The following is a 25,458-nucleotide window of genomic DNA, read 5'->3' as shown; positions in this document are numbered from 1 at the left end:
TTTGATTACAAAAAGGCAGTTTCAAAATCATAGCACTACGTCACAAAATTACTTTGCCAAAATATTACCCTTCCTCCAACATATCCTCGACGAATTGAAGCGAAATACGAAAACGATCCTGCCGAGACGTGGGGGAGGGGGGGGGGTGACTACCATTGGTAAATCAACATTTTTTCTTACAAAAAAAATTCTTAGTTCCCTACCAAAATACAAACGTAATTTGCTGCTGTGAACATAAAAGTCAATGTATGGAAATTTTCACATGCTTCAAATTTGGAATTCAACGAGTGAAGTAAATATTTCCGCCGATGAATTATTCGTCCCAAAATTTCGAAGCGTCAGAAAATATCTTTTTCAAAGTTTATTATCCGGAATTTTCTCGTCTGAAAATTTGTGTACTGAATGCGTAGCAACAATAGGTTCACCCTTAAACGGCATCCATCATACCCGAAAACAGTACTTGCGGGTCCTACCCCTTTTTTACTGACCACAACTTACTAGTTAATTTGTGTCCCTTACTAATATTTCGGTACTGTTCTTATATGCTGTGGTCGGGAATAAGCGGGCGGTTGAAATAAATGGGGGAGGGTTAACGCCAAGTCCAAATTTTACAAAGGGGGATGTTTCAATAAATGCGGAATAAATTTTTATGAGGTATCGTTGAAAATGATTGCGAAGTCATTTCAAATTATTTTATTTGAAAATTTTTATCGACGAAACTTGAGGGGGTTAAAATAACGAGCAGGGTATCTTCAAAAATCCGAGAAAATGAAGAGGGAGGTCTCGTTTATTTGCAACCTCAGAGTAAACCTTTGGAGAGATTGTGGGTAGACAAGAACTCAAGAACCTAGTACCGGCAAGACTGGGGTACCATTTAACGGGAAAAAGCTACGACAGAAAGATTCTGTTACACCACAGTATTTCGCTGCGTTTTTTTCGGATGAAACGACGTTCAAGTGTCACATCTAAGAATATTGTACACACGGCCGCAGCTACAAGGCACATCATAATCACTGTTCTTTGCACAACAAGCGGCAATAATTTGGTCATCGTCTCGTGCATCTTTCGGCTAACGTAAAGTAACGTGAGTAAGCGAAAACTTATAACTTAAAATCCAGAAAGAAATCGCAACCACAACCACATCAGTTATGGATGTAGGATTCTATCTGACAGAAGAAACGCCGGGATTCACTTCTGTTCGATGAAATGCTTTCCTGACACTTGAAAGGTTCTTGCAGCAATTTGCATTGGAGAGGAATGGCTAATATGTCTGGGAGGCCTAAAAACAGGCTGGTCATTTTCAATTTTTCACCTTTTAAACATACAAAAGTATTCTTAAGACAGAAACTTTATTAAAGAGTAAGCAGGCACGACGTATTCTATATCCAATTAAAAAAACCAGCCACTTGTGCTTGATACCCATTCCGCCGCATTTTCATACTTTTGCTTTGACCTCGGGCACTAACAAACTGATACAATTTCGTTTACAACTTTGAAGTTTCACGATGACACGCCTTAAACATATGTTGTAATGAATCCTGAGAAATTAGGATATTTCAATAACGAAGTTTGGATTCTTATAGTCAAAGAACAGTAGCACCACTCACTATTGTACTACATCACATCGCTATGGAGGAGTACGAGAGAGAGAGATTCCAAGGATGAATCAAAGCGCGTCAATCCCTGACAGATATGACTCGTTTGATTTTGTTTGATCGGTAAATTTTAAATGTCGCCCGAAGCATTTCATAAACCAGGCAAAAAAAATTCGCGTTAAATGACGTGTTGATATTTTCTTGTGTCCAAGAGTTCCCACAGAATGGCCACAAGAAAACCTAGTAATCTATCAGTGCCAAATTCTGAAAAAGATTTATAACTAACCTTCAATGGCAATTGATATTCAAATTATTGCGAAAGCTCGGCCTGTACTGATTGGCCGTGCAATTTCGATTCAATACTTATATTTGGCTGGAATTAATTCTAACATTGATCCATGAATTTAAAATTTCGCGTCAATGTTGATGGATCAATTGACATTGAATTGCCATAAGATCTTTTCGATAACTAGTTAAATCGATGTTGATTCAATTCTGACAATTTTGAACAAACTCTGGCTTTTAATGTTAAAGGTTTCATTTTCAATTTTGACAACAAACCATCGCGGAAAAAAGTTGAGCATCAACGTTGTGTCTATGTTTTATGCATAAAGACTCATCGTTTTAAATAGTTTTTAAATACAAATTTTTTTACAAGATCCTGAAGAAATTTATTGTTGAAATTCTAAAAAATTGAATGCTTAACAAAATATTTTATAAGAAGAAAAGGGTTGAAGAATAAAATTCAGCTACTGCTAAATTCATTTTCTCTTTTTCTTCTAAATGAGACGACATAAAACGGTCTTTTAAATGTTTCTGTTTTTGCTTTTGTGGGACATTTTCACACATTTGATTACTGGCTTTCTAATCAGTCACTCACTCGAATGTTTTCATTCTCGATTGCGAAAAAAAATTCTAGGAATAATTGTGTAACAGAAAAATTATGACATTATCAATTCTCAAACTGAGTCACAGACGAAAATTCACATTTGTGGTATCTTAAATTGCCTGGTTTATCGTTAAAAAAAGATTCTACAAATCATCAAGATTGGTTAAACTGCTACCTTAAAATGTAGCACATTTTCCAGTTTTGATCGAACGAACACTGATATAATTAGATATCAGCCGATAAAAAGGCACGCCTTAAAAGCAAACTCAAAGAGCTGCAATCTGGAATTAATAAAACAAGCCACTTATTCGATTTGACGCTGAATAACGCAAAGGGAAAGCAACTGCGGATATATAAGCCAGGAAGAGCGGCGTTTTAGGTTATAATGGATGACGTGATTCGTACCAACATCCGACAAGTACTCTTTACGGAATTACATAAACCAGAGCAAGTACTTGCACCGTAGACATCTCTGGTCGTTTCGCTCAAGCCTAAAGGCGGGATACATTAAGTGGTTTAGTGCTTTCGAAACGAGGCCGTGTGGCCAATTCACATTTTGGATAGTGCAAAGCAGAAAATTAATATTGGTGACAAAGCAGCCGACTTTATCGTTCATGAATCATACCTATATGGACTTACGACAAACGACAAACGCCTTTCATGAAATCGCCTAGATACAACGGCAGTTTTTATGTGTATTTTTGTAAATAGTTGGTCTAAATTAGTTCCTTAACTATAAATAAATCAATCTTAAAAATTTTTTATGATTTTATATTATTATGATTATACTCGCACAAGAGCTGTAACAGAGGCTGGTGGCTTTGCTGCAAAGTCAATGCGGTTTTGTGATTCCGAAACGAGGTCGTGTAACCAGTCCACGACTTGAAAAATGCACAGCAGTTTAAATGCCTAAATATCATACAGCATTATCGCTAATAAATCATACCTGGAACCACTCCGAGATGGCGAAGTAATGACGCTTGGGACTGAGGTAAAGACGAAAGATTCCACCTGGATCTGAAAAAAGTAATTCAAAATAGATTGCTACTCACAATTGCGGATCATTTTTGTAGCAAAAAGTCAAAAACTCTCTTGAAGGTATAAGGTAAAAAAGCTATTAAAATTATCAATCATATTGTTCTTAAAAATATCATTTTGCAGTTTTCCGGTTGGTCTCAATAGATTTTGCACTTTCTCCGTGCCATACGATTGAATTTCTAGAACTGATAATCGCAGATCTGTCTACATGTTAATGTCAGGGTCCCTTTACATCATTGGGGCCATGCTGGCTATGCCCTCTATCATTTTCAAAATAAAGGCTTTTTTGCGAAAGCTTTGTCATGAGTCTTTATTTGGCCTTGCCCCCAACCCCCTCCCCCCTCCCCATCCAGCTTGCGCCATAGCCTACGAATGTCTCTTAAGGGGTTTGGTCCCTTTCAAAAGAAATTTCTTCATTTTTTGAGAAAATAACTTCATTTTTGCAGTGAAGAAAGTATTTAATGCCAAAATCATAATTTCAACAAAATTTCAATTAAATATGCAAATGAATCAAAATGGCGGCAAGAACAATAGACAAAAAGCATTCATTACTTCTGGCAACTGTTTGCAACAAGTATTGGAATAAAAAGGCTGATTTTCTATATAATTATACTATAATGGTCTAGTAAGTGTATGAGGTATTCAAAACCTAGGTTTCTTTTCAAATTTTGGAAATCTAGATATTTTTGATGTTGTGAGGTAAAAAGTGGAGTTTCTGCTACTTTTGGATGGTCACTGTTGACATATAAATGGGCTTAGAGAATACAAATTTACCTCATTCACTAGCTTAGTCTAACTAGAATACACTGTGAAAATTTCATGAAGATCACTGGTACGGTTTTTATGCAAGCTTGTGACAAAATGTTGCAATTAACGATTTTTTTTATTAGCGGGAATCATCATTTTAAAGATTTACTACCTAATACTTTTACTTAAAAGGCTCCTGATTCATAGACAACACCCTCTTTTTGTTTTGTTTTGTCCCACAGTCCCTTTTTTATTGCTCTTAGTTTCTTTCTTTGCTTTTTTGCTTTGTCTGTTGCCATTTTCTCTGCAAGCTTCACCCTATTAATGTCAGCAGTCCTTGTACCTGCGATGGTATGGCAACCGGGATTTATCCCCAAGGCACTCAAAACTAGATTGAATGAAGATGCTCCATCATTAAAATTAGCTACAGCACTGGCAGTGCAGAGCTCCACTATCTTCTTTCCTTGATATATCTTCTTTGGGCATCTTCTCCAAATCATATTGTTCAAAGATTCATTAGGATTTTGAGTAAAAGAATCCAAGCATCTTGACAGCAACGTCTTATCGGAAAGAGACTTATAGACTGGTAAAATAGCATCAAAGACACATGAAGCAAGTCCATTTGTTGGTGTGAAATTTTTGGTTCCATTTGCCAAGTCCCTCTGCCACCCACACCAAGATTCTTTGCCTTTTGGGCAGAGATCATGCTGAGGATTGTTGGCATTTGAGGAAATGTGATATAAACCAGCTAAAGTGTCATTAGCCATACGATCAAGGTTACCTTTATTTTTTCTAATAGCAAGTCCATAATAGTTCTGCATTTTGTCTATTAGTTTCTCTGTTAACCTCCCTCTCCCTCCAATAGTTTTACCATCCCCCAACTTTTTCTTTCCATAACTAACTTTCAGCTTGCGAAGTCGTGAGCCCAACCTTTTTTGCACATGTCCTACGCATTCTTTTTTTTCAATAGAGATGTGCTCACCATATGGTTTTGCATTAGAAACACAGCTAAAAGTAGAGGAGTCTCCATCTCCAATAAAAGCAATGTATCTTAACCCATATCTCTCCTCTGACCTTTTGAACATGTCTAACACTCCAGCAACTTCCATTTGCCCTGATGAACCTGAGTGGTTTTTTGTACAGAAGGAGCCATGCTGGATTTTCCAATTCATGTACTCTTCGGATGCCTTGTCCAAATTAACTTGTGCATCACAACCTTTACATTTTTTTGACTTTACTTCATAGTCAAGCACCTTTCCTGATGAAATGGAAATTGCTGACACAATCCCATTAAGAGAAGAATGTCCTGGCTTCTGCCAAGACCCATCAAAACTTGCTGCTATGTCAGCTGTGCCTTCTTTCATCTTGACCTCTTCAGCAGCTTGCTGCATACTTTTAGATGCAACATCTACAAATGCTCCATGCACTTGACTTACAATGTTGTTGTAGCTTTTTCATGTCATAGGTTTAGCCATGTTCATGATGGTTGCAAAATCAACAAGGCCTTCGTACCCTACACCAATTTCTCGAAAAGCCATTATTGTTCGAACATTTACCTCCATGTTGTTCCTGGACTTGCCATCAATTCTAGCATAGCTTGAAGTGTTGAATTCATGACTCCAACTGCATTTAGGACAGTCAAGAACGAGGCATTTGCTGAAACCGAATTTTTTATGAAGTGCTTCGCACAACTGCAACCCAGGTTCTTTGCAACTTGGGCAACAAACAACTGACAACATTTCAATAAGTTTCAGCATGTCAAACATCAAAAAACCTTCCAAACTGTGACTTTTTTCCTCTGATTGAGCTTCAATCATTGGCCCAAGCTTCTTTCCTGATGAAGATTGACTTCCAGTTTCATTTCTACTTACTGGAGTTTGTTGGTCGCTCTGTTGTGGCCTAATTTCGTCACGGTCGCTTCCACTGGATACTTCACCTGTGCTCTCTGATACCAAACGTTGTATTTTAGCAGCAGATACCTCTCTAGTATTTTTGCCTTTCCTTGTCCTTTTTCTAGTTCTGTTTCGTGGATTTCCCATAGTTTTCGAAGATTTCGTCGTGAAATTGTCGAAAAATGTTATCGTGAGGTGAACAATGAAAGGAGCGTGAAGAACAGCAGAGTTACTTCATGTAAGGCTCCTGAACCTCCCTTCAATGCAATCTCTCATTAGAAGCATCCAATTCAATTACAGTTTGTAAGGCTAGCGAGGGGAGACCATTATTTTGGGGCTGGAAATAATCAATATTGCGTTACTAGGGGCGTTTCTAAGGAAACATTTCAGAGTGACTCATAATAAATCGTGAGTTTTGAAGAAATATTCCAAAATTTATAGCAAAATGCTACATTTTTGGAAAGAGGAAGGTTTAATTGTTAAAAGAACAGGAAAAAATTTATTTCCAAAAAATCTCATAATTTTCCATTTTCAATAGGGACCAAGCCCCTTAAAAACTCCTCAGACTGTTCTATTTCAAATTTATTTGTTTTGCTTGGATGGAATAATCTAATTTCTGACAACTTTAACTTGTATTTACTCAGATACAGAAGAAAGTGGGCGATTTTAAAAGGAAACGGAAAACAAACTTACTGAAATGAAAAAACTACCTCATAAAACATCCTTACAGAAACAAACTCTTTGCCATTATGGTTAATGACTTTCCAACACTCAGAAACGGTTAAACAATTTTCATAAGTATTGAATTAATAAGTAGATCTAGATACAAATTTAATCAAAAACTAATATAATTTGATAAAAAGATAAATTTATCAGATCTAAATAAAAATTGTCCCCAATATTATTGAAATTTCTCTTTTTTTGTAAAAAATTATTCGTAAAAACTTTACTTTTTTAAGTTCAATATTGTTTCTACTAAGGGTTTGCAATCAATACTAAACGTTTCTTTATTTACTTAATAGAAAAAACATTACTATGTGTAATCGAAGTACTCAACCTTCTTTCAATTCGACGTTTTTCTCTACTCGATCACGTGCGGTCTACTTATTAGGGGTCTGGTAACTAGCTCAAACTACCAACCATAAAAAGGTTCATTCTTTTTAAAGGCGGGTATAAATAACATTACTTTAGAAGTGTTATGTTAAAGTTCATTTTCAAGACTCTTCTTTACATCCGCCAAGAATCAAAATTTTGACAAATGAAACACTTGAAAGGAAACTTACTTTGACCTCGCGACATGGAAAGAGGATTCGCAGTTCATCGTATCGATGTCACCAGATAAGGAGGCAACATGACGCTTTCCTTCAGCAACAACATGCCAGAAATCATTCTGAAACGAAACAGTCTTGCTATACTTACACATGAAATTTTTCGTTTAGTGGAGAAAACGAAAAAGCTGAAGGCAGCAATATACAATGCAGGAGGCTATCAAGCGGGCACGGAAACAAACAAGCAAGCAAACGAGCAAGCGAGCAAGTAGGCGCGCACGTAATCAAGCTCAGGCGCAAGCAATCAGTCACACTGGCAAGTAAAGAGACGAATAAGCCAGCAAGCAGACATGCAAGTAAGCAAGTAAAGAGACGAACAAGCTAGCAACAAGACACAGAAGCAAGTAAAATGACGAGCAAACCAGTGAGCAGACACACAAACAAGCAAGCAGACATGCAAACGAGCAAGCAGACACATAAACAAGCAAGTAAAGAGACAAGAAAGCAGACACGCAAACAAACAAGAGAATTCTCAAGCAAGCAAGCAAGGTTTCTCCGTTAATAGAGACCAGGGTCATGACAGCTTGTAGCTGATGTTGAGCTGCAGGTTGTTTGAAGCAAAACACAAGTGTATAAATTATTATTAATAATCCTAATAACTGGGGAAGCTTGATTTTGCAATACATGCTACGAAGATCCTGAAATTAGACTTAAATGAGCATTACCCAGTTCAGAAAAAAGAGAGTAACTTTTATGTGCCCACTTATTGCTTTTATGTGTCATGACTGAAAGAGTTAATGCCTGCTTAAAGAATTTTCTGACAGTTGTCTTTAGCTTTTCACACAACGTGCATTAAAATATCATCACAGGAAGAAAGGCTAAGTCATACTCTTAAAAAGGTCACAATTTCTAATCTCGTTGATATCTTTTGCCAAAAAGCATGATAAATTATTGCGTTTATGAAATAGCAGAGTACCTCATGCAATCTATGAATAGTTTTTTGTGAGGTCATGACGTTATCATATAAAAATATTTCACCGAAAGCAAACATAAGGAAATCACTTATACACTTCGCTCTGTATTTTCATTCAGCGATGATTTGAAAACCATTGGTACTCAGTTTTTACATGCTCATAGGCCTAAACTTCAACTTTATATTAGCAAAAGGCTTTGAAAAAAGAAAATATTTCTCAACATACTACTGAAAGCTTTTCATCTGACATTCCCCAGAGTATAACAGGTCAGAATAAAGGTCCAAAAGAACATGATGGAAAATATATACCCAGTTGTGGATCGAAAAAAGCCAATGAGAAAAACGCAAGCACAAGACTGGTATAGTTGTCCAATTAGTACTGCGTGCCTAAATGTTTTCTTTTTTCAAAGCCTTTTTCAAATTTTATACCGCCAAAAAATGAAATTAGCATTATAGAACGTGCTGTTTTTATTGTTGTACCTCCAAAGCATGAGTGTTCGTTTGGCCTCTGCCATACATTTCCTGAGCGTTTGATGCAATGCGATGAAACGAAGAAACTGAGGCGGATTTACCCTGTTGAAAAATAAAAGTAGAAGATGCTACAATAAAAAAGCATGGTCAGAGCTTTAAGTCACTTCGATTTTCGAAATAAATAACATACCTGAAAGACAACGTATGAAAATTCTAATTCTACAAACGATTTTCCCAAAAAGAGGGTTTAACCTAAAAAATTCGTAGAAAAATGCCCTAAATACAGCTATACAGTCTCTTTCCAGTAAGCTTATAGAACCTCTACTTAATCTTTTTTATATAAAAATTTCTGTTTATATGAAATTTTTTTCTTTTTAGTGTTTACAGAGAAGAATTTCAAGTTTAACTTTGTCTAGTTAAGCTTCCCGTGAGTTGCGTGTTTAAGAATACGAAAAACGACGTTAAGGACTATAGAACAGAGTTAAGCCAATACAAACCAATAGTGAAGATATGAGCCAATTTTATCGCTAAAGCATCTGTTTCGTTTAGAGGCCTTTTCCTTTTGGGGGTCAAACTTGTGTCTACAGAGTTAAGGCTGATTTAATGGTCTAGTTTTCTTTGACGTTACACTTAAACTCTGATACCTTTTCTGAATTTATGCTTAACAAACCTCGGCAAACATTTACGTGATTGTCTTATGCAAACCCTATAGTACCAATCGTCAGGAGTTGTTGTAAAAAGTGACAAATGATGATAATAATGATGGTGAAACTTCAGGGTCCTGGCAAACTCGTAAAAACATCAGCGAAGAAGTACAAAATTAGAATATCTAGAATGAAAAATAGAAATATTACCTTGAATTCTGGCTCAGAAAGAGTCGTATCTGAAAGGAAATTCGCAAAAATGTCAGAAACACACATGGAGCAGTAAAACGAGAATTCAACGATGATTTATGATGATTTTGTACAGTTTTAAAAATCAGTGCGTTGGAATACAGGGTCAGAATCAGTCATTCAACCGCTACGTAATGCGGGAAGGAGTGGAGGGAACCAAAAAGTGATAAGACACAGTACAGTGAACGAAAACAATTATTATTAATTAGTTTTACTATGTAAATTTCTTTAGGTAGTAAGATACGAATACAGATGTGAAACGAAAAAGGGGAATTACGTATCCTTGTTACATGGCGTTAAGTTGAGAGAAGTTACTGTTAAAAAGATGTAAAAGTGGGCCGTATCTTTAAGCAAATCAGAATTACCTTTTTGAGGGGGGTTTTTGAGAGGGGGGGTAAGAAGTTATCTAGAGAAATAATTATTTGGGTACAAATATATTTTACTGCTAATTGGACAAACTATTATCCAGATGGGATATCACTTTGTTCTGACCATGTGAAATCACCCCTCACTCTGGTACCAAGGATAAAAACCAAGTAAAAACGATAGGCAGGTCTCAGTGATAGATGGGTCACAATGCTTTGTATACCTTGAGTTTCTGTGAGTAACTCCAGTTCGACTTCCCTTTTTATTCTTTCTTTTTCTTCCTAGAAAATTAATTACGGTTCTGAAATTAACTTCAACAAGAATCGAGAGCTTAGCACAAAGAAATATAAGTTTATCTTATAAGAAATAAAGTTATTGAGTCGATAGGGCGACAATATGGCATGAAAATTCCGAGTAATAAGCCAAAAACTGCCCAAATTATATACTCAATATGAATTAATCGATTTATATTTCTATATACAATATTGTTGGCTATTAATCTAATCCTATCAAAACAAAACAGCAACAACGACAACAGAATAATTTTGAAAACATATGAAAATGCGATGTAAAAGCCTTCTCCGTACTTGCCTTCCGCTTTGTCATAACCAAGGATGGCCAAAGCTAATTCTTGACAGCTTGAGCTGTCTTCCGTCTCAAGAAGAGCGACAAACTAATACGTACCGCCACGGAATTGGGATTTGGTTAGGATGGAGATGGTTTTACAAAGGATAGAGTAGATCAACCTTGGCTAGCTATCGCTCATTAGCCGTTTCTGTCGTCAAAAGGACATCATAAATGTGATGTTTATATCTAAATAAACAAGAACTTGATGACATCTGATTATCAGATTCCTCTTCTAGTTTCTTTTGAAAACCAGTCACCAGAAATTGCTAAAACATGGTACGATTCTTCCAGTTATCTTCAAAACCCATTGATAATTATTCGGCAATGCGGGTACTACTAAACATAGCATCGTCAGCAAGGCTGAAAACTGCAGTACACACTTTTTTTAAAGAACACCTAATTTTTTGTTGAGCCTCGATAATCTTAAGTTTTTTTTTCATTTTAAGCCCAAGATGATTCGTGAATTATTCTTACGCGACACAAGTTGCATCATAGTGTTTGTGACTCCATGGCCAGATAGCCTATTTCAAGACATAAAGGATGAAACTCGCATTTACTTCGCTTTCCAAAAAACTCAAATAAACAAAAAAGTTTAATTCTTGATGAATCTTGAGCTTTGCATTATTTTTAAATTATTCTTAAATTTCAGCGATTTTGAGCCTTAATATTCTTAAAGACTTTATTATTATAAAAAATGTGTAGTTTCTAAAAGCCCAGGATTTTGATGCCAATTCATCAGCAGCTCGAGGCCAGCATATCAGATGTTTACTTACCGAGGACCAAATGGCAAAACATAATAAAACAAAACATAATGAGTATACTACTGATCGTATCATGAACAGCAAGGCTGAAAACTGACAAAATAGTTGCCAAAAGACAGGATTGTGATACCGATTTATCAGCAGCCCCAAGCTAAAAGGACCAGCACATTAGATGTTTCCTTACCGTTGACAGGATATCGAATGGCAAAACATATTTATAATATATGTCCTGAAGCTTGTTGACTCGCCCTTGAGCCTGGAAATACGAAACGCATCACAATAACATACACAATATACATATATAAAAACATATACAAAAACAATGACAAACTTATGTTCTTATCAGAGCTCAAAAACTATGCGAATATTTTAATAAATTCCACTAAACATTTTCACATATGTTTTGGTTCTTAGTTGAGGATGAGATGAGACAAGATCTCCTTGAAGTCTTCTGAATAAACATTATATCTTTTTCAATGGAATCAGTCGATTATATCTATCAGTTTCCAACTCACACAACACGGGCTAGTTCTATATATCTTTCACGTCATTGCCGGAATTTTCATTAACGCATACGTCAATTGGAATATATCGAAATAAATCTTAACTAATTGCTATATTTTGCCAGCATTTTCTGGCTCTATGTCATAATCTATATCGAATTTCTACAAACAAAAATCCTTTAAAAAAATTTAGGGGGCTTAGAAAGTGTAGGTTAGAGTAAAAACGTCACAATAAAGAATAGAATTTATGAAAAATAAAAATTTCAGAATTCAAAGCAGATAAATAACATACATTCTTTGGAATGTGCAGACTATCTGCAACCTTATGCCATTTTCGTGGTGTGTTTACCTGAAAAATATAAAATACCTCGATTTAAAATAACTAAATGCTTATTAGATTATAAAGTCAAACGCATTCGTGGCTCTTATCATGGAATGCATTTCCCAGAAAAAATTAACATCAATACTGTTTTGTGCTGTATCGTTACACACTATGGTTAAAAGAGCAGCTACATAGGCTTAGATAGATTGATCATAATTAACTACCAAAAATATCAAACCTGATCTAGGTTCCTAGTTAAATATTGTTACCCATTGTTGTAGTCCGTTAATTTTATCCGCAAAGTTTAAAGACTTACATCTAACAAGATCAAAAGAGCAACCAACAAAAAAATGTTTGACAATCAAACCTTCATTCTTAAAGGAATAGTTGTCTTTGTTCATCTTTCCTAGAGTAAAGTTTTTTCCTCCTATTTTTCTCTCTAATTTAAGTTGGGACAATGTCTCTCTAATTAAAATCCAAATAAATCACCATCCCATAATTTAAATCGTACATAGCTAATGTTGCATATGTACTCCTTGCAAAGCTCAAAAAGGCAAAAGAACCATGTTAACTATATTTGTCCCTTCATTAACTATGGGCATAAATGTTTTACGGTTTGGAATTTAATGCGAATCTATCGAGTTTCAAATCGGATACACGTTTTCAGTAAACATATTCCGCAAACTTTTCCACAAAGGTCGGATTTGACAAATTGGAGTTAAATACTATGATTTACATTGTCCAAGCACCGCCCCTGAAGTTAGATATGCCCTTAAGTAATACTAGTTCTAGCAATGCCCCTAATTTGATTTCTGCTGTATGTATTTTTCTGTGGCAAGGCTTGAGCAGAGACAGATGTGCTATTCAATACGCTACAGAAGCGGCGGAACAAAAAGTGACATATTTCAAAACTTGCCTAAAGAGTTTAGACGGCCATACAAGTATACGAATTAAAAACGTACGAAATCTTGATTCTGTTAAGCCGCGTTTAAAGCTTACAATTGCAACAAAGATTTCTTGTTTAAATTAGATTGTTTGATACAAATTCACACTTTTTTGTGAAAAAATACCATTTTTTGCTTATCTTGCTTTGGTAAAAAGACCAGAAATTTACCATCGATTTTTGCTCATGCCAATCTGCATTTTTAGTAAAACAATTCTCATCCCGAAAGATAACTTGCGGTTTCATTGAATATGGAACTCAAAAATGATTGCAAACTTTTTTCTTGGCAAATATTGTCTCTGTCAGAGCTAAGCTTTTAAGCAGCTGTACGAGGCATCAATATGCGCAGCCGATTGAGTGATAAATCTGTTGTCTGAATATCACGACTTTGAAAAATGTCTAGACTTCTGAAGAAGTTATGCAACATGGGCATTTGAAAGCATTAAATACGAGCGTGTAAAGCCACAAGTGATTTCAATAGGTAAGACTTCAGTATCCGAGTAAAAAAATCAGATTATCAGAAACTGCATTATTCCCAAATAGCAAAACACCTTTGAGTAGGGCCATCAAAGTGCCCAGTGCCATTTTGTTCAATAATCTCAATGAGATTATAAACTAACAATGGTTGGAAAATGAAACACTTTCAAGAGTACACAACCCAGACAGTGCAAAATTTTGGATCAGGTTTTTCTGAGTAAACTTGTAACTTGAAGGCAATCGACAACGCAGATTTATTGGCTAATAAGCCACTTACGTATCTGTCAATTACTTTTGAGACAGCCTCCTGTTGATGTTATTGTTTCTTGGTGAAAATAAATGGCTAGAAGAAACTTTTACAGAAAACGACACAAATACTATCAAAAGAAACCTAGCTAGCAGCGTTAGGCCACAGGAGCATCGCAGGTTTCTTATATTATCTCCAGAGGAAAAACGACACGAGAAGCAAGTCTTGCAAGGATATTTAATACAGCAGTCGTCTTTTCATCTGGCAGTTTTGGTATCGATCTACATACAAACGAAAAAGACGGTATTGTGTAGATAGAAGGAGTTCGTTTTCTCTCTTGGACTCCAGTGGCAATATTTCTTTAGGCACGCGGTAATGATTGGATAACAATTCCGGTTGCGTTTTTCTGATTGGCCTATTTCGATCCATAACTGGGTATATATTTTCCATCTTGTTCTTTCGGAACCTTATTCTGACGTTTTATACTCTGAGGAATGTCAGACGAAAAAGTTTATAGTATGCTGTAAAATGTTTGCTTATTTGAAAGTCATTTTCCATTTTTTCTCCGCCAAAAAATTATTCATATTTATAGTCTACAAAGAATTATTAAATCGTTGAAGGCAGTTCAACCCCTGCTACTTGTGATATTTTTCATGGCCATCAAAAATCATTTATCCATAACAATTGGTGTTAGAGCTTAACTAAACTTGAAGTCTAAAGGTTTGATATACTTAGAGGTTTTACCTTTGCTACACCTCCAGCTGACTCGAAAACCTTGGACATTTGAAGCAAGTCAACTTCACAGCTACCAATCTGGACAAGAAATGCAATTAAAAAAATTTAGAATAAGGTTGCCAAATTTGAATAATGCTGCAAAATATATTTGGATTTTTTACTCCACCCGAGGTACAATCTAGACTAAATTTTCCGTAAACGTTTCCAAGCAAAACTTCCATAAGTGCGAAATAATACTTATCAAAAACTGCATGATAGATGTTGTAAGTTTCCCCACTATAATAACATTTGGTATGAAAACAATAAAAGCTCCTTGGTGAAAAGTCATTTCATTGCTCTTCACTTACATTTTAAAAAGTACTTCTAAATATGCAAAATCAGTAAAAATGTCAAAAATCGGGTAACATTTGGCCAATGAAAGATTTGAAGTTTGCTACCGGATTACTGTTATCTTTGCTCTGTTCATAAAGTTATGATTCCACATTGTGATAAATCATGATAAACACAACAGTAATACCAATTTATTTCTACAGTTGTAGTGGTAGCTGCAACCTCAAAGATCCACCCGCCTTCGTGGTTATAAATGCATGTTTGTTCTACGAATAACAAATTTAAGTTCATTACCTGAGGGAGGGCTTCCATCAAATCAGAAGTTTCGCCAAGGCACTTGTGCAAGTATAATACAAACTTGGTTGTTTCTGGGTTTCTAAAAAAGAACAGTATTGAGAATAAATCTTGCATTCAATGCTACATTAAAAATAGGTAAAATGTAAAGAGATATGAAAGATCTTACAATAATAAGCTAGATTCTTGTAATCATTAATATAAAATTATTGGAAGTTGAGCAAATTCAAGCATACATAATTAGAACATATATTTGACAAACAAAAGTGAAAAGCAAACATTTATGCAAAAAGTGTCATCTAGGGTTAGTCAAGGAAACCAAAGTTCCTTGCAATAAGTTTTACAGATCTTGCAACTGCATTTACTTTCTTTTCATTTGTCTTTATTTTTCTTCTAATTTAATTTGAATTCTGAGAATCACTACTTTCATTTTGCAGATTGTTCCACAATCTACACATTTATTCCACAGATGAGAAGACAGTTTAGAAGTTCAAATAGCAATGAAAGTAAATCATCCTCCATAAATGAAAATTTTAAACTACAAAGAAGTTCAAAATATACACAATAATGAGTAGGAGGTTGTAAACTGTTAATTTGAAAGTAACATGGAAGTGAAGAGCAATGAAAGGATCTTTCACAAAGCAGCTTTTATCATTTTGATACCAAATTTTATTATTGTGGGGAAACTCACAAAATCAATCATGCAGATTGTGATACCTGCGTGAAATGACGTAGAAATAACTTGATATTTAAAAAAGAATCCAAACCCAACTTGATCACGCCCCTTAATTTTTGGTTTGGGATACAAACGCTAAGTCCTCTACAAGGGTATCGGCCATATCTATAATTTAAATAGTGGTCTTATTGTATTTTGTATATTAATTTGCATTTGTTTCTACCTTTCGCAGGGAGATTAAGGCCACTGAGAAGATATGTTTATCAAGCAATGTTTTGGTCATTCCTCTTGAAGTAACACACCTCGTGATTTCTACACCTGTAACTGCAGAGAGCTGGCAACTTCCTCACTCTGGGTAAAATGTTTGTCATACCAGGGACTAGAGCCACGAACCCTTTGATCTGTTCTCTCCGACCCTAAAACTAGCCACCCTCGCACCTCGCACTCTTCATAAGTAGACGCGTAGTTTGGCAAGCTGAATAAGGTTCAAAACAGATCCTTTATAAATCTCTCTCTGTTTGTATTTCTTAAGACTCTAGTGCTGGATATATTTGTACAATATTACAAAGATACATAAAAATAATCGTACCTTTTCTTAAGCCTATGCACTTGTTGTATCTTGGTGCCAAAACGTATATCATCACTCACGCTACTTGATGGCTTTAAAATAAAACAAATTTCAAAATTTAGAAACAAGCTACATATAAATAAACCAATCTGCAGGAAATTCACAGACTCACAAGTGATATTCCATGGCAAGGGTAAAGTTTGTATTCAAACTAACTCGTCAACTTGTAGAATTTATTGATTAATGTCAAAATCAATGTTTTACATGTAAATTGCCGTGCAAAGTTCATCACATAACAGGGTAATTTTGCTTAACAAAATAATGGTTTGCAATATGCATTAATGCATCAATAGCGAATAGTATATGATCGGTTTTCGTGAAGTTGACCTCACTGTTTTCCAAGTAAATGTAGAATACAAATCACGTAAAAACAGCTAGCTTTGTTCTTTAAATTGTTACATTGTTTACACATGTTCAAGTTTATGAAGCTGATTTGAAGTGAAAAATTCGATCAAATTGAACCCCTTATCTGATTTTTAAAATAACAGGAGATGGACATGTGTAAACGTACGAAATACCCAAGCATTCCAATGTGTCAACCTGGGTCTTCTCGTTTAGATAAGGGAAATGGTACTTTAGGCTCTGTTCACACTATACTGGGCTGATTTCGTATCAGATTCACTGGCCCAGTCTCGTGCAAATACCAGAGCCGTTCATACAATACCCAATATATGTATTATCGTATTCAGGTCTGTTGAAACAGCTACGCTCTATACTGCTCATTCTGGGGATTAAAAAGCGCGCCAAATTATTTTAAAGACGAAACTGCCTTTCTAATAAGAGATTTCGGAGCAAAACCCTTTTGGGCTTAAAGCGATCCGTGTCGTTATATGACATATTCAAAATGAAATGGTTTGACTCAGCATTAACGAACGTATCAGATTGAAGCGCTATTTTATGAAAAGAACGCCTATCCGATAAAAAAAGTGATCCGATATAAAAAGAGGTCCGATTCGAAATGAACCAGATGTCAAGAAGGCTTTATAAAAGCAAATGCATACCTGCCAGCCAGCTGGAGGAACTAATATGCACATCCCATACTTCAAAACAAAGGGCGTTATCTTTCGTATATACTTCATCGGATCCCTAAACTCTTGCTCCATTGGCCGGAAGGTAGGCGCATGTTCCAGTTCATTTTCAAAAGCATTTGCATCGGGTTTCTTTCCCTTAGATCTTGATTTTCTACAAGCATTCGATGTAGTTGTACTTTTCAGTTTCACATCACAACTGTCCACCGAGTTTGAAGTCAAGGACACTGATGTGATCTCTTGCGATAATTCACTATGCTCCGCATGACTACTTCCGGGAAGAGGCTTTTCCTGGAATTTCGAGCCCTTTTCATCGATTGCTTGAGGCCATTCATTATCAGAAATCTCTTTAGATGTTTCTGAGTCCTCTACAGATTTCTGGCTACCAAGTGTTTTTCTGAGTCCTTGGTCTTTAACAGCTTCTATATTCGTCTGGTTCTCGTGTGGTAACTGCCGGTCTTCTTCTAAGCCACAAGAGGTGTTTACTGATACCTCCGTACTCGGACAGTCAGAGACTGCAGTGCTGAATCCGGGACTGGAAGAGCGCGTTGAGGGGCTGTTGTCAGTCTCATCGAAAAAGGAGCTCAAGTTCCGTGATGATGACTTCTTTTTTCTTTCGCTACCCGAACAGGCACTTGCTGATTCGCAGTCAAGCTGGAGAAAAAAAAGGAAAAAAGTTAAACATAAACGGTGAATCATCTTATTCAATGCAGAACGAGCAATGAAGACAGAAATTATGTACCAATTCACAAAAACCTTAGGACAAATTTCCATTTGTTAGACAATTGATCGTCAGTTCCGTCATGATAAAATTGAAACATGGTGCCACTGAACTAAACATGTTTGAAAATAGCACGGACAAGCAGAAACATGTTATACATAATTCCATTCGTCGAACACTCGTCAGAGTATAAATGTCCGATAACTTCCAAAGGTAAGCATTAAATTTATACCCAGATGTGGATCGTAAGTAATGTGAGAGCAAGAATGGTGCGTTTGATTGGATCCTTGGTTTTGACCAATCGCAGCCGCTTATACCTCGCCTAGTTAGAGTGTCCGAGAGAGAAAACGAACACTAATCTACACAATTCGGGATCTTTTGTTTTCACGTAGACTTTGTTTTTACTAAACATGTGTTAAACAAAAAGGCATTGACATAAAGAAGGCGAGAGACAACAGCCATTGGGCTTAGAAACTCTGGATCAATAAAATACTTGACAAAAGCGAAGAAAATATATCGGAAAACGGGGAAAAAGAAGGAAGGTCGTTGGATAAACAAACGTGGGAGAAATTGGAGACTTCCCTAAAGAAATGGATAAAAAACAGCAAGAAACACATCATGAAAGCTAAACATTTTCAGAGGTGAATATGTGGACTAAGAACAATTGTATCAACAAGTCATTAATTGATTGAAAAAGATGGGAATAAGAAATATAAAAAAAAAATTTGATAAAATTGACTGAGAGAAAATAATACGAATGAGCGACATATCCAGGGCAGGACTGGAACCCTTGGTTAACTGACCGGTACACAATGTGACTGGTAGCAGGTTCGATTCTTAACCTTGTTGCGACACTCGCTTACATTTTCTGTCATAAATAGAGTTAATCTATTCAAGACTTTTCGAATTTTCGAATTTTCATCAGTCAAATATTTAAAAAAATTGGGTAATTTATGGCTAAGGAAAGATTAAGATTCTGCTAGCTGATTACTGTTATTTACAGAGACAAAATTACAGAGGTTTGAGGGGGAAAAACCTGTGCTCATGTGACCACATCTCAGCAAATTCGAAACATCTTTAACTGAATTTGCACATTGTGTGGTATTTGATGATATTCTTTAAGGCTATGGGATCCAAATCAAAAAATTCTTAAAATATATTTTTGTGACGTCATCACTTAAGAACATTATTAAAAAACGAAAAACTGAAAAACTTGAAAAAAGGATTGACTGACCTGATGGCGGTAAGCATCGTACATCTCTGCTTTACTTGAAGAGCTATCAACTTGTCTTTTGAAGAAAGGAGACAGCGGAAGATAATCATCTTCGTCCGAGGACAGTGGCGAAGGTGGAAGAACAGGGCTGTTGAAAAACTCCAGCTCCTTTGGCAAACCTGCCGTTCCTAAATGAGAGCAATTATAGTAAAATTGAGGGAAGAAAGAAGAGAAATCGAGAGCTACACAAACAAAAAACCGCTAAAAATAGATGTGTACCGGTCTGTCATACTAATTTGTCTGTCATTGAATAAACAGCAACTACTTGAATAAATGGTATTATGTTTCTTTGTGTGTAGCTTCCGTAAGGTAAGGCAGTAGCGAAACGGAGGCTAATGGAAAAAGTCTAGGTCGATAGATGCGCGCAATGACTGGTGTTCATCTACTTCAAGTTTTTGATATAATTGTGATAGGTGCAATAATCAACCAGTTTTAAACGATCCTGCCGAGATCACATAGTACGAAGAAAGCAAAGACATGGCACAAATTTTTTGAGTTGCCAAAGCTATTTGCTGCAAAAACTTTCTTAAAAATCGAAACAAAGCTATCAACCTCGAAGACAAAGAAATTTGATGAAGTCTTCGGTTTTTGGCCTTGCTCCAGAAGATGTTCCCATTCGTTGAAGAAGTAAGCTGAAAGAAAAGAAACAAAATTTATACAGGTTTCTCCCTCAAAAACCCTGATTTGATCACCTTAAGGGACATGATGATATTTTCATAATGGTTACACAAAAAATAGAATAAATATTGGCAAAGAACAGACACATTTTTGACATTTGAGGGTTGCAGGAATGACCTGGCAAAGTGTATTTACTGACAATGACCTTAAAAATTTGTTCAAACCTAAAAAGTAGATGTCAAGGGATTATAACGACTATATTGAAAAAAATAACATTGCAAAAGAAATGACAGCCCATAAAGAAATGGTGCCAAAACAGGAATTCTGGTGCCAATATTTAAAAAAATATTTATGGGAAATTTTAAGAGATGTCACCTAGTTAAAAGATGGATAATTTTTGCTTGAAACCAATGGCAAAACATCCATCTCATTTAACATATTTGAAAATAGGAAAGATTGTAAAAAAGTGAATATGAATTTTTGAATCATTTAAAAGGTATGGGACTACCATTCTCTTAAAATACAAGCCAAAATGTTCCCTACTTTTTAAATGTGAATAAAAATTATGAGGGGTTTAAAATACCTGTTTGGACTGCATGGCTGGGAATGAGCAAATTTTCTCTGAGCCCGTAGCTGCCTTCTTGTTCTGCAAAAATTATTCTCATATCAGATATTTGACAAAATTAAAGTCACAATTAAGTTGTAAACAGAACAAGCTTGTTCTTTCATTCACGTATGTCAAAATCCAAACCAGAAATATTTGTAAGGGAATTCATCCCATGGTAATCTTTGACAAAAATTTACTTTTTCTTAACATGTTAGCTAGAATCAGGACCAAGTCTCCTTGATAAATATTTAGAGCAGACAGAATGTTTATAACTTTTTAGGAGAGGTGACAACCCTAACAGCTCCAAGATATTTGCCTTTTACAAAATAGCTACATCAGTTGTTAAATGTAAGAAAAAACTGAATGTATATAAGATCATGAAGCCTTATCAAACATCTTGTTTCAACAGCATCAACTTTACTTCTGAAGCAATGACAGTATTGTTGGAAAGGGGCATACTTACTTTGTTCCTTTGGTGCGTAAGCTTGTGCTTTGTAAATTGCTGCAATTACCACTGGGCCTAAAAATAAAAGCAAAATGATATGTAATGGAAACATAGCAACTTTCTCTTGCATGATCAACCTTCAATACAATCAACATTTAGCTTGGTTCATTGACATGACATGATTCCTATCTGAGTGAAAATGACTGTTTTACTGGTCTAACATTTGGTGCTGGTTGCCACATAGGCAGAGCTGTACACAATTTGGTGAATAGAACAGCACAGTGAATACGACAAGAAACTTATAGATCAATGAAAAAGATGAAAAAGTTTAGAAAATTAAACATAGAAATAAGTTATACTTGTTTGACATTGCTTCATATTGCTCCTTGGATGCCATTTTTGAAAACTGCTTTTCTGCATGGCTGGTATGCAAATCATTGTTAAGCTTCCCACCAAGCACCAAGTTTGGAGGAACCCTAGCTACAGAAGTAGGCTTTTCATTCAATTTCCTTTTATTTGATACTATGATCTCCTCTGGGTTTCCTCTAGCTTCATTGGGCAATTTACATTCCGTAAATTTCTTCTTATGATTCTGCTCTTTTGCCTTGTTTAGTTTTGGCTTGGGCTCAAAACTCTTGTTAGTACTCTCTTTTTCAGCAAAGGAGGACTCTTGCAATTTCTCATTGTCGGATGTCTTTGGTTTCTTTTGCTGCAACCCATTTGCAGTACATTCTTGATCAGTTTTGGTGTCTCTCAATGATACATACAGAGCTTTCTTCAATGCCTGTTCTTCTTCTCGCAATAATACTTGGCTATAATCCTGAAAAAATCATATCAAGCAAGAAAGGAATGAGAGCAAAGCATAAAGATTTTTTCCTGTATTATTTCCTGCAACATCAAACAAAAATGGAAGGACTAAGGAATTTATATTCACACTATGCATCTTGAAGCAGTCAACAGTCAAGTCACATCTACAGGGCAGGAGCTTCCCCCCTTCTCCCCCTCCCTCTAAAAATTATAAAGATTATTTCTTTCTGATGAACAATAACTTTTGCTCCTATTGTTTTCAAACAATGGCTCCCTTAATACTTCTAACCTTCCCATACAACATAACTCCTAAATTTAGGATATACTTTTACCACTTTATCAAAGAATAATGCACCAAAATATTTTAGCTCAATACCACATGAAGCTTTTCATGATATGGGGTGAAACCGGTCTACAGCCCACTGTTTGAGGTGTTAGTGGCTTTCTTTACTTCACGCTTTTCATGATCTAGCCATTTTAACAATTTCAGCAGCAATGTGGTTTCAAATTAGACAGATAGTGAAGATCAGGAAAAAGGAAAGTTTGTGAAAAACTTGTGAGCAGATTAATATAGAATGATAATGAACATGTTGATACTAAGAAAGTCAGATGATATGCAGGATTTCTGTAGCAACTAAAATGCCTGCCAAAAGTCTTGGGACACTGAGGTCAGTTTACAAGGTCAAATTCAGCAATTTCCCCTACCCCATGGAACAATGTTGATTTACCATCAAATGGTTTTGGGAATTAGGAAGTACCTTCTTCTGCGTAATGACTTGATTTGGAAAATCAATGAAAGATATAAAATACAAAGCAAATTGCTGGGTGTTCCAAGTACTGAGGCAAAAACAGTTTTAGTAATAGAAGAAGAGATTCATGTCTGGCATAAAGCACCCTCCCACGTTATGGGTAGCTTGTACCTAGAAGTTAATGTTACTTTGATCTAACTACTTATCGCAAGTTACCAAACATTTATACATTTAAACATTTAAACATGCAAGCTGCCTTCCCCTCTGGCTTATCTCCCATACAGCATCTTCTTCTAAAAGGTATTCAATAAATGGTAGATGTATATAACGGTGGTACAATTGGGGGTTTGGGAGCATTCCTTAAGTTCTAGGCAGAGGGGAATTTGTATTTTGTCTAAATTCGATGAGAAAATGTTTGGGGAGAGGTAATATTTTGGCAAAGTATCTTTCAGTAAAAGATTCTATGACCGCGATCGAAACTACCTTTTGAAAACTGTGAAAGGTTTTGAAACTCTGAATGGACTTTATTTCTTTTAAAAATAGGAAAATGCTCATCAAACTTAAATGAGTAATCTGTTGACATCAGTTAATGGATCGCGTATTCTTAAAGCTATTTGAGCTGCCCTTAAGACTATATGTAAAAAAAATTGACAAGGACACGGCTCTGTTGTATTCATTCACATATATTCATCATTGTCACAGCAGACCATTATATATTGGAAAATAATATCTTACAAGACAAGGCTTGACAATTTTTCTCTTCGGTCGACTTCTCCAACGTGCACGATCGTCATCTTCGTGGTTTTTCCGCGGCATGTTCCACTCATCTGCTACTCATTTCTTAAATTCTCAAAGCATATGAGGCCGCAAGTGTTGTTGTTGGTTTGAGCCTCGTTCCGCAGAATCTCGTCTCTGCTCTATCTCCTTCTTGGTGGCCTCTAAGTCTCAAAAACTTTTTCACCTGATTCTCATTCTTGAAAAGGGGCGCACAATTTCCAAAAAAGGGGCACCAGACTCTATGAGGGAGGAGCAACTGTCCCTAGCTGCCCCCCCTAAAATCCACCACTGGTTTTAGGGACTGCGGGGCCCGGGGCCAAAAATATATGCGGAGCCTTTGTTCTTTACAATTTCCTTCTTTTTTCTTAGGTGTGGGGCCTCTAAAAGTTTTGGCTATCATAAGCGCAGGGCCTGGGGCCATGCCTCCCTCTGGACCCCCCCCCCCTTAAAACCGCCACTGAGGGCTAATCGTTCGATATTGGGAAGATTATGCAAATTAGAATTCATGTGATGCAACAATATACGTACAATACATGTATTTACAATTTCAAGTTAAAGATTGATGGGCACAATATGCTCTATCTAATACAATTTGTAGTAAGTTGCCCAGGACACTGAGAGAACCGAAAAGGTTTTTGAGCCCAGTGCCCGGATACTGAAGTTATGATTTGTTTTTGGTGCAGACTACTTTTTGAGGCTACTTTATGTCATTTCATTAGATTTAGGATAAAACTGGTCATGTGAAGTAAGGGAGTAATTTGAATTTGCAATATCTACAAAACAAATCAGAGAAACAAACATAACTTAGATTATCGTTGAGAACAAGCCAATTTTAAATGTTTCCGAAACATGTTTTGCTGAGTAGTTCTCTAATGTGAATTGGCATACCATTCCAGATATCTATTCAGTTGTATGTAACAAAACTTTTTTTATAGTTGGTTCTTATGGAGGGGATTGCAAATGTTTCATTTGTTGCTTGTCTAGTCAGGTAATCATGTCGGGAGGAAGCTGCTTCAAAGAATTGATCGGAGAGTGTGGCTTCTCTACTGTCGCTTATATCATACATGAAATTGCCACATTCTAGTTTAAAACTGCTTTTAAAGTTTAGTATTCTTAGTTCATTGAAATTCGTGCTTAGCACTTGATTTAAAATTTTCAAATTCATTACTTTGAGGACTTAGTGAAAATTACGCACATTTTATTGACTCCGTAGCTGTTTTAGCAGCACAGCCCAAAGTTACTCTGGGTAGCTGTTACCCTGGGTACCAGACTCACTATATATATAAAATAAAAAAGAAGGATAGTGAGTCTGTGTTGTGTATGAATTCACGTGCCAGTGTGATTCTGGCTACGTAGGACGCACCACCCAAAGATTGGAGGATAGGATAAAACAACACGTTCCATCTAATATTAGAAACAAAACACATCCCCAAAGAGAACAGCCACCTCGGTCTTGCAAATCCAAAATTACTAATAAGACCTGCGATTCTGCTATCGGGCAGCATTTGCTAGAAAACCCAGTTTGTGCAAAAAACTATAATGGCGACATGTTTCGGATTATTGGTAAAGCCCGATCGTCGTTCCACCTAGCAGTTTTAGAATCTATCTACATAAGCACGAAAAAACCGCTACTGTGTAGACAAAAGGAGTTCGTTTTCACCTTAGGACTCCATTGGTAACATTCTAATAGGCAAGCGGCACTGATTGGTCAACCTTTACAGTCATGTGCTCGTGTTTCTGATTGGCCTATTTCGATCC

The 25,458-nt window shown here is 36.1% G+C and overlaps 2 protein-coding genes across 2 annotated transcripts in view; both read right to left on the bottom strand.

Annotated features, from left to right (window-relative positions):
* LOC135691328 (protein Jumonji) overlaps positions 1–23,813 on the bottom strand; it is a 59,423-nt gene extending 35,610 nt beyond the window's left edge. The window contains exons 1-17 of the mRNA XM_089116109.1: positions 23,659–23,813; positions 21,727–22,187; positions 21,386–21,442; positions 20,899–20,961; positions 20,250–20,329; positions 19,659–19,825; positions 17,677–18,357; positions 16,637–16,707; positions 15,372–15,453; positions 14,757–14,825; positions 12,316–12,372; positions 11,705–11,776; positions 10,356–10,413; positions 9,728–9,756; positions 8,883–8,975; positions 7,445–7,551; positions 3,431–3,501 (exon numbers count right to left, since the gene is read on the bottom strand). Coding sequence (XP_088972235.1) covers positions 3,431–3,501; positions 7,445–7,551; positions 8,883–8,975; positions 9,728–9,756; positions 10,356–10,413; positions 11,705–11,776; positions 12,316–12,372; positions 14,757–14,825; positions 15,372–15,453; positions 16,637–16,707; positions 17,677–18,357; positions 19,659–19,825; positions 20,250–20,329; positions 20,899–20,961; positions 21,386–21,442; positions 21,727–22,187; positions 23,659–23,739 — 2,299 coding nt within the window. The 5' untranslated portion in view covers positions 23,740–23,813. The remainder of the gene's footprint in view (positions 1–3,430; positions 3,502–7,444; positions 7,552–8,882; positions 8,976–9,727; positions 9,757–10,355; positions 10,414–11,704; positions 11,777–12,315; positions 12,373–14,756; positions 14,826–15,371; positions 15,454–16,636; positions 16,708–17,676; positions 18,358–19,658; positions 19,826–20,249; positions 20,330–20,898; positions 20,962–21,385; positions 21,443–21,726; positions 22,188–23,658) is intronic.
* LOC135694862 (uncharacterized) lies at positions 3,943–5,669 on the bottom strand. The gene has a single exon (XM_065213735.2). The coding sequence runs from the start codon at positions 5,658–5,660 to the stop codon at positions 4,455–4,457; it is 1,206 nt and encodes a 401-aa protein (XP_065069807.2). The 5' UTR covers positions 5,661–5,669; the 3' UTR covers positions 3,943–4,454.
* Positions 23,814–25,458: the final 1,645 nt, after the last annotated feature.

The sequence above is a fragment of the Rhopilema esculentum genome, chromosome 4 (genome assembly GCF_057945365.1).
Source record: "Rhopilema esculentum isolate cy_ngs chromosome 4, ASM5794536v1, whole genome shotgun sequence".
Classification (NCBI taxonomy): domain Eukaryota; kingdom Metazoa; phylum Cnidaria; class Scyphozoa; order Rhizostomeae; family Rhizostomatidae; genus Rhopilema; species Rhopilema esculentum.
Note: the sequence above shows the minus strand (reverse complement) of the source record. Positions and strands in the feature narration are given on the sequence as shown.

What these genes read in the sequence shown, in the direction of transcription:
- LOC135694862 (XM_065213735.2), bottom strand. Translation starts at nt 5,660, where the DNA reads ATGCAGCAAGCTGCTGAAGAGGTCAAGATGAAAGAAGGCACAGCTGAC.